The following is a 13057-nucleotide window of genomic DNA, read 5'->3' on the forward strand; positions in this document are numbered from 1 at the left end:
CAGGCGCTCTCTACATCTCACCCTTTTTTGGTTTTTAAGCTACTATAATAAAAGTAAAATATAAACATCAAGAATAAAGCTCTAATATTAAAACAATTGCAAACAATGCTAATGCAAAAACCAAACTATATACATGTTATAATTTTAAAACTTGAATGTCAAGAGCAAAACCCTGGCTATTAAAATAATAACAAAACAATGCCAATGCAAAACAGCAATAAGAGAGAAATCAAAACTACAGACATGTTAACATTTTTTGCTACTAAATGAAAGAAAGTTTCTTTTGCTGTTGGTGTATATTTACTCAGAGTCCTCGGACTTGACTGCTCAAGACTTTACAGAAGACAGGCAGCTAACCAATGCTAGCATAGCCAGAGACATGGTTGAAGAAGTAGCTGGGCCTTCCCAGGCGCTCTCTACAATCAGTAGTGGTTTTTTATATATGGTCTTTATTATATTGAGGTAGTTACCTTCTATTCCTAGTTTTTTTCAGTGTTTTTATCATGAAAGGATGTTGAATTTTGTCAAATATTTCTGTATCAAATGAGATAATCATTTGTTTTCTCCTTCATTCTGTTAATGTGATATATTGTAGTGATTGATTTTCATATGTTAAACCACCCTTACTTTGTCCAATAACAAATCCCACTTGATGGTGGTGTATAATCCTTATAATGTGCTGTTGAACTATATTTTCTCAAATTTTGTTGAGGATTTTTGCATCAGAAATGTTGGTTTATAGTTGTTGTTTTTTTCTTGTAGTGTCTTTGGCTTTGGTATCAGAGTAATGCTGATTTTATAAAATAAGTTAGAAGGATTATTTCCTCTTCATTTTTTGGAAAAGTTTGATGATTATATGTGTGAATTACTTTTTAAATACTTGGTAGAATTCAACAGTGAAGCATGAGGTCCTAGGATTTTCTTTGTTGGGAGGTTTTTTATTATTGATTCAATTTCCATTGCTACTTATACAATTTCTATTTCTTCATGAGCAATTCTTGGTTGACTGTTTCTGGAAATTTATCTGTTGTATCTAATTATCCAGTTTGTTGGCATATAATTTTTTCATAGTATTATCTTATAATCCTTTTTATTTGTGCAAAATCACTTGTAATGTCTTCTTCATTTCTGATTTTAGTTATTTGAGTGTTCTCTCTTTTTTTCTTAGTCAGACTCTCTAAATGTTTGCCTATTTTGTTGATCTTTTCAAAGAATCAACTCTTGGTTTTGTTGATTTTTTAAAAAATGGTATATATTTTTTTAATTATCTTTGCTCTAGTCTTTTTTATATTCTTTCTTTTGTTAGCTTTGAGTTTAGCTATTTTCCCCTAGTTCTTTATGGTGTGAAGCTAGGTTGGTGATTTGAGATACTCTTTTTTAAAATGTAAATGCTTAGAGCTATGAATTTTCTTAGTATTGCTTTTACTGCATCCCATAAGTTTTGGTAAGTAGTGTTTTCATTTTTACTTGTCTCAAGATATTTTAAAATTTTTCTTGTGATATCTTCTTTGACCAATAGGATTTTTCAGGTTTTCTTTTGCTACTGATTTCTAGTTTCATTTTAATGTGATTGTACAAGCTACTTTGTATGATTCCAATCTTTTTTAAAAAATACATTTTTATTTATTTCAGAGAGGAAGGGATAGGGATAGAGAGATAGGAACATCAATGATGAGAGAGCATCATTGATCGGCTGCCTCCTACACACCCCCTACTGGGGAATGAGCCTGCAACCTGGGCATGTGCCCTGTCGGGGAATGAACCATGACCTCCTGGTTTATATGTCAACTCTTAAACACTGAGCCATGCCAACTAGGCTGTATGATTCCAGTCTTTTAAAATGTATTAAAATTTGCTTTGTGACCTAACATATATATGTTCTATTCTGGAGAATTCCCCATTTGCACTTGAGAAAAATGTTTATTCTGCTCTCGTGGGTGCAGTATTCTGATATGTCTGTTAGTACAGTTGCTCTGTAGAGGTGTTCAACTCTTCTGTTTCCTTTTTTGATCTTCTGCCTGGTTTTTCTATTAATTATTTAGTGTGGGGTATTGCTTCTCCTACTATAATGTGTTCCTATTTCTTCCATTACTTCTGTCAATGTTTGCTTCATATATTTAGGAGCTCTGATGTTTGGTGCATATCTTACCTAATAATAGACAAACATGTAAATTGACCATACCTCCACTATGCCCCCAGCCAATCAGGAGTGAGTATGCAAATTAACCTGACAAAGATGGAAGGTTAATTTGCATATGCAGGCATGGAGTGACCGGCTGTGGTGGGACGCCTGCTATGAGGGGTAGGGAGGGGGGCGGAGGGAGCTACAGAAGTGGTGTTCTGGCTGAGAGCAGGGACTTGGCAGCTCCCGGGCGGCCGGAAGTGAAGCCAGGGGAAAGAAGGCCTATTCTTGCATGAATATTGTTCAACGGGCCTCTAGTCTTATGTAATAAAAGACTAATATGCAAATCGACTGAATGGAAGAATGACTGGTTGCTATGATGCACACTGACCACCAGGGGGCAGACTCTTAATGCAGAAGTTGCCCCCTGGTGGTCAGTGCACTCCCACAGGGGGGAGCGCTGCTCAGCCAGAAGCCAGGCTCACATCTGGTAAGCGCAGTGGTGGTGGTGGGAGCATCTCCTGCCTCCATGGCAGCGCTAAGGATGCCCGACTGTAGGGAGCGGGCCTAAGTCATCAAGTCGGACATCCCCTGCGGGATCCTGGACTGTGAGAGTGTCAGGCTGGGCTGAGGGACCCCCTGTCCCGAGTGCACTAATTTTGTGCACCGGGCCTCTAGTATATTTATATTTGTTATACCTTCTTGGTGAATCAAATTGCATTTTATTGGCCAGACATTTTATAAAGTCAAATATGATAATCCTTCCTTTTATGGGTTTGGCTTTATTCTCTAGTTTAGAGAACTTTTAGGCACTGCAATATCAATGCTTTCTTCTGAAGCATTTGTATTTTTATATTTTAACATTTGCTCCACCCAGAGGTCCAAACACCATTATTTAATGTAGATTTGAGCCTTTATTATTCAGAAATATTGGGTCCCCTAAGTAAGTGCAGACCCTAAACTCTCCCTGCTGTGTGCTCTGCCTGGCTTAGTCTTGCCTAACTGTTGCCCTCTTTTCCTGCCACTCTTTTACCAAAGTCTAAGTAGTTAATTAGGTGCCCCACCCATCTCCCCACCCATCTCCCCACCCATCTCCCACCCATCTCCCCACCCATCTCCCCACCCATCTCCCACCCATCTCCCCACCCATCTCCAGTATGCCCATCTCCTGTCACTGCTGGGTGCCTATATGCATTAAGTAAATTATGGTTTCAGCCAAAACTTTATGCTTGCCAACCACAATGCCTGGACAGTGTAAATACTTAATCAATAATAAATGGATAGAAAGATGCTGTGACCTGGATTCCACACACATCCTGGGGATGTGAAAGGAGACTCGGAGACTCAGGGATTTGCATGTCACACTCAAGCTCGGGCCAGTTTATCCATTCTTTAATGTCACCAAGGGAGGGGGCTTGGCTTGGGAACTGAAGGGCTGAACCCGGAGAGGCAGTTACTTTTACATGGGATTTACCATCTTTCCCATGAAGAGAGGCATGTTGGCGTTTTCATCCATGATGATGACTAAGAAGGGCCTGTTGAACTTGATGGTCAGATGCTTAAACCTGTCACGCTCTCCCGAAGGCATGGCACCAGAATGATCAGTCCCACTCTCATCAGTGGTCAGCACAGCCTTGTGCAGCGCCTGGAAGGGACACAGCAGAGGCATGCTGGGGCAGAGGCAGACTGCGCCGTCCTTTCCCCAGGCCTTGGAGCAAGGCCAGATATGGGGGGAGCTGTGCTGGGGGCTCAGGGAAGGGTCTGCACAGAGGCCCAGTGGGGACCTGGACCTCTATAGCATTTCCTTGATTGTAAAACAAAACAAGGACAAGCAGAATTGCCAGCTGGGTGTCTGCCATTGGAGCATTTTTATTAAAGAATCACTGGACTCACAACTGGAATCATCATGGTGTGGTGGGAAGGACATGAAATGGGGTTACAATCTATTTTTCCCCACCAGTTAGCTAACTAACTAACTAACTAACTAACTAACTAACTGTGCCACCTCAAGGAGATGAATACTCTTCTTGAATCCTCGCTTCCCTAAGTAGGAAAACCAGAGCTACATGATATGACCACCTAGGGCCATTAGGTGCTCTCTGTGAGAACCCCAGCCAGCGTAGGTGCTCCATAAATGCTGCCTGTGTTAGAGTGTGCATGTATATGTGCATGCACCAGCACAACGAACTCAGAGCTCTTTACCTGGGAACTGTGGGGCACCATCCACTGGCTGAACCTACTTGCTCAGCCTCATCCCAGACTCCTCTCCTTTACTGTTCCTTCTCCAGGAGCTGGTCCCTTCCCTGCACCATACTCAGTCCTCTCTTACCACCTGCCTTGTCCTTCCATCCAGGCCCCCCCTGCAGGGGATACCAGCCCCTTCTCCCAACCCCCGCAGGGGACACCAGGCCTCTCTACTTCTCAAGGCCTTTGCCGACTCCACCTGCGCACCCTCAGGCCTCCGGACCAACATTCTCATCCTCCCTGCAAACAGCCCCACCTCAGGAGGTAGAAGCCGGACTTGGACTTTCTGTCCCTGGGCGTGTCTCTTGTTTCTAGTGTCCGATTGTAAGCTCCTTGGGGACCAGGGCGTAGATGGAGACCCCTTCATAGCATCCAGTCCACAGCCAGGCACTCAGTTTGTAGCCAGTCCTGAGCCGCAGTTGTTGCTGTGGTCCCCTCAGTTCTCCTGATTAGTGGCATCTTTAGCCCAGTCACTCATTAACTTGGCTTGCTGATTCATCAATAGCTCCCAATGTCACAGGAAGGGCGGGTGTGTGTGTGTGGGGGGATTCCTTTGAAATCCCTGACCCTCAGTCTGACTTGGTAAATATGGGTCCATCGAGGCCCAAAGAGGAGAAGACCCTGACCAGAGATGAGACAGAGGGTCAGTGACCCCGCCTCAGAGGATGTCCCTAAAGGGCCAGGACACAGGAGCCACCCCTCCCTCGGGCGCCTGAGCACGTCCCAGTCTTGGTGAGGCCACTGGCCTTCCCCAGAGACCTCGGTCTGCGGGGTGTTTGTGCCCCTTCGTCCCCTCCCCTGGGCTGCAGCCCGCACACATTGTGCCCTGTGGACACCAGGGACAGGCTCACCTTGGACAGCTTCAGGGGAACCTCCTCGCTGATCCCCGAGAGCTCAGCCCCATTACTGAAGACCTTGGTGATGCCCATTTCTCCCAGGATGGCTTTGAGATCGTAGGTTCCAGAAATGGACAGTTTGGGCATACTCAGACTGGCAGGCCTGTGAAGATGGTTAGAAAAGAAAGGAATTTCACAACATGGAAAGTTTCTTTTCTGGTCATTTCTCCCTCTTGGCCCCTGCCTCTCTACCCACAAGAGGATGGAGGTCAGTGTTGGTTTGTTGTATTGTTAGGTGCTCTACCCTGTCCGAGAATGTCAGAATAATGTGGGTCCTCTTATCCTGAAAGCCTCTCACATGCCACCTCCTCTGAGAAGCCCTCCGGGCAGACCCATAGTGTCCTTGGGAAACACTTCGCACACTGCCCTGCAGGGTTTGGTCACCCCCGACGGGGCCTTTGGGGCTGGAATCCCAGGGGAATGTGGGGCATGGTTTCAGGTGCTGAGTGACATTCCTCCAGTGAGTGCGGAGTGACACACGGGCTGATTGCTCAGCTCTTGTTTCCACTGGGGAGAGTGTGGCCCTGAGAAGGTCTGGCGTGATTCTAGCCGGGAACTTTCTACCCTTTCCCTCCACATTCCGACTTTTCCGGGAAGCCCACCGCTTCCTCCTGGGTTCTCTCCTAGCGAGTGAGGCGCTGCTCTCCCTGCGCCAGGCGCTGACATGGGGAAGGGGCAGTGTCCAAGCTGGAGGTCCCCAAGGTCAGGGCTCTGCCTCCTCAGCTGCCGGCACTGTCCCTCTTGAGGAGCCCGGCCGGTGCTACCTAAGCTGATGCTGGCTTCTGTCTGAACGCAGAGTCAGGCATGAGGAGGGCCCCCTCCCCCGGCCCTCTGGCCAGGCCCGACGTGGCGGCTCCCGGTCAGCCCCGGGCTGGGAATCACCGTATGTCGATGGTTTTGAAGATCCTGGCCAGGTGCTTCGGGCAGACCTTGGCCTCCAGGTACTGCATCTTCCCCTCGTCGGGCAGGATCAGGAAGGCGGGCACGGGGCCGCTGTAATACTGCAGCAGCACCCAGGAGGAGAGCGCCTTGTCGTGCAGCAGGCCAAACCTGCCCACGCGGTGGATCATGGGCACCCTTTTCGTGGTCTTTCTGTCCACGTGGAAGTCTTCTGCTACAAAGCTCTCGGTCTCGATTTTAACCTTCCACCGGCCTGGGGAGAGGGGAAGGTGCTGGTCAGCCAGGAGAGGGGACGGTTAGGTACCCGTGGCAGAACGCAGGAGCCCTGAACCTCCTGCGTGAGAGGGCTCTCCCTGAGCCTCAGCTTCCCCATCTGTCAGATGGAGCTGGAAGGGACCTCAGCTCACTGACAGGACTTCAGTGGGGAGAAAGCCGGCTGGAGGAGGGTCCACGGTGTCTATATTGTAGAGGCTCAGGCTGCCAGCCTGGCTGGGCAGAGTAAGCATGTGAACTTGTATTTCATGCCTATTTTCTAGTATTGGAGGGTTGCTCAGAAGGGGCTAAATGAAAGTGATGGGCATCAGTCGTACTTGGCAGCTCCTGGCCTGAGTCTCCCTGCCCCTTGCCTCGGGTTCTTAGCGTTTGGGGAAATCACCCTTGTTCTTCCCCTAATGGCCTTTTGGACCAACATGTGAGACGCGGAGGCCTGGGCACCCCCTCTGCTATTCCAAGAGACCATCACCATCCTGCCAGGTGAGAGTGCACAGGAGTCTCGGGGAGCCCTGAGCCCCTTTCTCATTGGATGGAAGGTGGAGACTGAGGCTGCAGAGGGGACAAGACCAGCCTGGGGTCCCACCGCTCAGCTGGGGCCCAGGATGTGCTGAGTCTGGCCTTGGCGCTCTCCAGGGCATTTTCGGCCCCAGGTCAAGGAGCCCACAGAGAGAAGGAAGCAGCCCCTGACCTTGACTCTCACCTGCCTGCCCCAGGCTACTTCCAGGGACTGTTTCAACAGCCTCAGAATGTGCTCTGGGACCCAGAGGTTTCTGGCATTTTCTTCACTCAGAGGGAGGAAGGCAGGCCGAGAGTCAAGTTCAGCTGAGCACCCACATTGTGAGCCTGTAGTCCCATGTTCTTTGTGACATGCGTGCTCCTCACAGAAACCTGACAACCAGGGATCACTGTGCTCATGTTCCAGGTAGGAAACGCGAACCTCAGAGAGGTGCAGAGACTTGCCGAGAGCCAGACACTGGCGGGTGGTGGAGGCAGGATTGACCCCGTCTTTCTGACTAAAGCTGCCACTCCTCCCCCGACACTAGAGTGGCCCAGGAGACCTTCTTTGTTTTTACACTCTGCTAACGTGTGTTTGTCTGGCTCTGTGTGTGTGTGTGTGTGTGTGGGGGGGGGGCACATTGCATATTGTACCTCCGTCCCTGGTGGGGATTTACGGTGCACGTGGAACAGGCACAAAGGCTCTGGCACGTCCTGCAGGGAAGATGATGCTCTGACTGCTGACCCTTCGATCGCTGACCTGACTTGATGAGGGGGCGTTTTCTGTGGTTGTGTGGGGAGAACGGGATCCCCCTGCCCAGATGCACAGTCACATGGCATCCTGCACCGCCCCGGAAAGCTTAGGGACTGATGTTTGAGAATGTTTTTGGATGTTTCCATGGGAACCAGCTCAGGCTGGTGGTAAAACCTACCTTGAAAGAAGATGTAATTTGCCAGAGCAAGAGTTGTGTCTTTGTCAAGCTCTTGGACCAGATCTACAATTTTTTCTCGGCTTTTCATCCCTATGTAATTGTTGACCTGTTTCTTGGCCTTGGTGTCTCTGAAGTTGATGGAGAAGACATCTGTGTGGTACAGCTTCCCGGCATCCTCCAAAAACTTACCCACGAACTTCACACTCTCATTGGCAAACAAGATGTTGCCAGTGATCAGCTGCAACTGTCTGTCTGGCTCGTTGAGGGTGTGGAGGAGATTTTGTAAGCCTGTGTGGATGTCCGCCTCAGGTACCTTCTTCAAGTTGAAATGTAATCCCTCCAGGATCTGGGTGTGGGTGGCGCCCTTGGCCCCCAGGGAGAGCATGGCAAAGGCTGTAGCGATGCTCGCTGGGGAGAAGAAGATGTTGGTGGAGTTGGACTGACGGGCCACCTGGCGGTACAGGCTGAAGGCGAAGTCGGCCAGGTTTGGGGCGATCTTGTGGACAGCGACTCCGTGGAGACTATCAGCCAGGGAGGCAGGAGCGAGGCAGCACAGGCCTGCCAGCAGGAGGAGGCCCCACGTGATGGAGGACGGCATTGTCCTGAGAGAGAGAGAGAGAGAGAGAGAGAGAGAGAGAGAAGGGGCATCACGCCCAAGTCAGGCCACACAGTGAGTCCCCCTGGCCACTGACTCACACCATGTCCAGCAGCCGGCGCTTATTCAGCACCTCCTCCACGCAGCCCTGTGCCAGGCCCGTTCTCCGTCCTCATCAGCATGACTCAGAACAACAGCTGAGACTTGCACAGCGTTCCCAGGTGCCGGGCTCCTCTCTGAGCACTTCGATCGCACATCTCCTTGCCCTCTTAGAGCAATCGTAGGATGCAGGTCATATGCCAATTCTCAGTCTACAGATGAGGAGACCAAAGTGCCGCAGGCTAAGTCACTTGTCCAAGGTCACAGAGCACAGAAAGGAGCAGGACATAGGGAGTGTGGGTCAAGCTCTCTACAGCTACCCTGACATCTGAGTGACCCCGAGGTGCAAGGACCACAGCTCCTATTTTATCAAAGAAGAAACTGAGGCACAGGACACAGATGCTGGATACACACAGTTACCCAGGTAGCAGCCAGATCCGCCTCAGGGATGACTGGATCTGGAACAGCTCCAAGCGGCTGCCATGGGACTTAGTTATTTAATGGGCAGAGAGGCTGCTGCCCAGAGAGGGAAAGATCTTGCCCAAGGACACACAGCCGGAATACCACAGAGCTCACAGGAATCCCATCCTGCCCGACATGGCCCAGATCCTCCCTCACGCCAGACACTTCATCCCTCTCCCTTTTCTCACAACCACTGCAGCTTGCACATGCGGGCCACCTGAGCCTGGTGTGGGCTATTACCGGATCCTGCGTGTGCCAGGCCTGCGGGCTGTCGGGGCTGTTTGGAGGAAGAGCACCTGCGAGCCTTCACCGGGAGGCCCTCCCAGACATCCATGGTCTGATGGAGCGTCTCCTTATCTTCACTTTGCAGGATGCCAGAAAGTGAGGCTCGAGAGGGTTGGTGACTTGCTCGCGGCCATGCAGCTGGCCAAGCAGAGCCGGGACAGACAGGCTTCTGGCTTCGGGCCCAGCCCTCTGTGCCAGGCGTGGTCACCTGCCGACTCTTCCCAAGCTGGAGCCTGGCTGTTTGTAGGGTGCGGGCACACAAGGAGTCAGGGGCTCAGCCCAGCACCAGAAACACTGGGGCAGCAAAGTCCCAGGCCCCGGCTGTCCTGTGCGGTGCGGGACGTGCAGCAGCCTCCCCGATAGACCTGCCCTCCCGTGTGACAGTGGAGGGTTTTCAGACATTGCCAGTGTCTTCTGGGTCAGAAGTGCCCATGTGGAGGTCCCTGGTGGGACAGGAGGGGCTCAGGGCATGAGGCCCCTTGGGGGGCCTCCTCCTCCCTGGTTAGTCATGTTTCTTATTTCAGGATGAATTTGTGTCACGTGAGTCCCCACTGAGTTTGCCCCTGGGGGCCAACGTGTTCAGTAGACCTGTGAGTTTAGGGCGTGCGTTCTTCTTGGGTGGGGACCTTGTCTAGGGATCCCAGGGATCCGCGGTGGCAGGTTGAGTCGAGGCCTTCGGGAGATGCAGTGAACCTCCTCTCCTGCCCCCTGGGGAGCTTGGGCGCCCCTTCTTCACTGGGAACTTAATGGCAATCACCTCTACAAGGCTAAATGGCAACCGTCTCGGAGTGTCAGGGCTGTTCCCACTCAATCAATAGTCACATGGCCACAGCCCCTCGAAGCCATTCCAAGCTGGCCCCACGGCGAGTCCCAGGTCCCATCCCCCACATTGTCTGCAGTGGGCTCACCTGCCCACAAGGGCAGGACCCACCCCCAGCCCTGGGCTCAGGTGACAGGGCCTCAGGTGCTGCTTTTTGCGGTGACACAGGGTGGATGGGGGCAGGAGGTGGTGCGAGGGAGTCTCTGTTAGCCTTGGACAGGCCTGGCTTCTGATCTGCCCCGTCCTTCCCTAGCTGTGGGCCCACATGCTAATCTCTCTGAGCTTCCCCTTTAAAGTGAGATTGCCGGGAGAAGTGAGTGAAATCAGCCTCGTCATCAAAGCTCACAGCCAGAAAGAGACCGCCCATCAGCTCTGTGGGGGAAGAGGGTCGTGGGTTTTGCAGTAAAACCTTTAGGATCCATGAGGGGCCACCCGATATCAAGATGGGCCGTGAACCCAGATAAGAGAGGGGAAGAGGTGAGAGAAGAGGGTTATCGGAAGAGTTAATGAATACCCCTCAGCCTCCCAGAGATCAAGGCCGGCTTGGTGGGGTAGGAGGTCGGGGCCAGGGAGCAGAGGGGAGACCACGGGCTGCGCTCTGGAAAGTGGGAAAAGCTCATCAGGCATCTGCTCTCTTCAATGATATGGACAGGGCGTGGAATTGAAGGGAAGGTCAAGGTCTCTGTCTCTGACTGAGTTTTAAAGGAACCAGGTAAGAAAGAAGACTGAAGTAGAGAGGCTGGGCAATCAACAAACAGCAAGTGCTGGTGAGGATGTGGGGCAAAGGGAGCCCTAGTTCCCTGCTGGTGGGGGTGCAGACTGATGCAGCCACTGTGGGCAACAGTATGGAACTTCCGTTTGACCCAGCGATCCCACTTCTGGGAATATATCCTAAAAACCCCAGAACTCCAATCAGAAAGAATACATGCACCCCCATGTTCATAGCAGCACTATATACAATAGCTAAGATCCGGAAACAGCCCCAGTGCCCATCAGTAGATGAATGGGTAAGAAAACTGTGGACATCTACACCATGAAATGCTATAAAAAAATTAAAAAAAGAAGAAGCAGGGCAGAGAATGGGGAGGGGGAGGGGGCTTCCAAGGGGGCGGGTCCCTCCCTTTGCAGGTGGGAGGCCACAGGGAGGGGATGGAGAGAAGCGGCAGCGAGCAGCTGTGCCCACAGCTCTGGTAGTCTGAGAGGGCCTGCTCCGGGGGCGGCTGAGGGGAGCGAGCCCACAACTGCCAAGCAGGACAGGGAAGGCTCGCTGACGGGCTTCCCATCCTGACCCAGCAATTGCAGCCCGACCTGCTGTGCCTCAGTGTCCTCCTCTGTCAAGTGGAGGTGATCATCGTGGCACCCCCAGCCAGCTCACCCCAGCCCAGCTCCGAGGAGGCTGTGGGAGGGTTACACACTCAGCACGCGGAACTCACCTGCTCTCTAGAGAGCCTCGCCGGGCTGGACTCATCTCACAGGCTGTCCCGTCTCTCATGGCTTCACCTACTTATAGGGCATCTCGGCGTGGGGATGCGAAATTCCATGGCCCAGTAACCGCCCCCTTTCCCCCACCCGCCCCCCGCATTGTGCAGGAAGTGAGCCTGGGAGCCTTGAGCGCTCAGCCAGCGGGGGCCTGATACCATCGGGGCCTTGCTGTGCCTCCCTGCAGCAGCCTAGTCTAGCGGAGCCAGCATGTGCCAGGCCACCTGAGGGGGGGTGTGTGGCCATGTAAGACCAAAGGGCCGTCTTGCTTTGATGCCCACCTCACAGATCTGTGGAGAGGAGTAAATGAGGAAGACATACTCAGAGCCTGGAACTGATCTTCAACAAATGTCAGCAGCCTGAAGTCCCTGGGCTTGAGGCTGCCAAGATGCCAGCCCCAGGAAAGCTCACATTGGACCTGAAATCGGCCTCCAAGGTGCATTGATCCAGGTGGGAGGGAGGTCACAGGCACCACCAGGAGCCAAGACTCAGAGTGACCCTGTGGAAGAATGACCCTGGGCCACCCTGGAAATATCAAGGCCTCAAGGGACCTTAATGCTCCTGTTTTGCTAGGGAGAAAACCAAGGCTCCCAGCGGAGGGACCTGGCTAGCGTGCTGGTGGGAGGCTGTGGGAGATCCCAGGCCATCTGGCTCCCTCTTGTGGTCCATGGTGACCAATGGCTGCAATCTGCAAGTTACTCCTCTGTTAGTTTTGTCAGTGAATCGAGACAGGGAAGCGGGAAGCTAGCCCCGAACTATTACTTTTGGAATCTACAATCTTGAGAAATGTGTAATATTTGGCAAGAACCAGCACTACAGAACACTCCGCAGAATAGTCCACAGAAGAAACTTTAGAGTTGGGTCTCATTACCCCCACTTTGCAGTGATGGAAACTGAGGCACACAGAGATGGGAAAAGCTCATGGTTCTGTACTAATTGGAGGCTGGTTTGGGATTCCCGCATTCTTTCTGCATTGTGGTACTGCCTGTAGCATTTCCATCCTAACGTTTTAATGCTGAAAGTCACCTCAGGATGAAAGGAAGCGACAGTGATCACACTCGGAGCACACTGAGGCTATTGATAACTGCTGACTAAGGGAACATGGCTTTTACAAACCAATACAGTCTGTTTTCTGTATCGGCGAGTCTGTTTCTATTGTGTTTGCTAGTTTATTTTGTTCATTAGATTCTACATAAGGGAAATCACATGGTACTTGTCTTTCTCTGACTGGCTCATTTCACTTAGCACAGTGCCCTCCAGGTCCCTCCATGCTGTCTCAGAAGTAAGATTTCCTTCCTTTTCTGTGGCTGAGTAGTATTCCATTGTGTGAATCAGGGGTGGGGAACATCCAATCCAAGGGCGATATAAGGCCCATGAAATAATTTGGCCTGGCCCTGCCAAGACATTAGGGGTGAGTTAATGAAATGTTTGACCAAATACAGCAGGCTAATTTTT

General features: G+C 51.2%; 1 protein-coding gene across 1 annotated transcript; it reads right to left on the bottom strand.

Annotated features, from left to right (window-relative positions):
- Window positions 1-3507: 3507 nt before the first annotated feature.
- On the bottom strand, window positions 3508-11591 carry LOC103302516 (alpha-1-antitrypsin-like). Its single transcript, XM_028136450.2, has 5 exons — window positions 11557-11591; window positions 7863-8464; window positions 6145-6415; window positions 5218-5365; window positions 3508-3767 (listed from the first exon to the last, which is right to left on the bottom strand). The coding sequence occupies exons 1-5, from the start codon at window positions 11589-11591 to the stop codon at window positions 3582-3584; spliced, it is 1242 nt and encodes a 413-aa protein (XP_027992251.2). The 3' UTR covers window positions 3508-3581.
- Between the last annotated feature and the right edge of the window lie 1466 nt (window positions 11592-13057).

The sequence above is a fragment of the Eptesicus fuscus genome, chromosome 5, assembly GCF_027574615.1.
Source record: "Eptesicus fuscus isolate TK198812 chromosome 5, DD_ASM_mEF_20220401, whole genome shotgun sequence".
NCBI classification, from domain to species: Eukaryota; Metazoa; Chordata; class Mammalia; order Chiroptera; family Vespertilionidae; genus Eptesicus; species Eptesicus fuscus.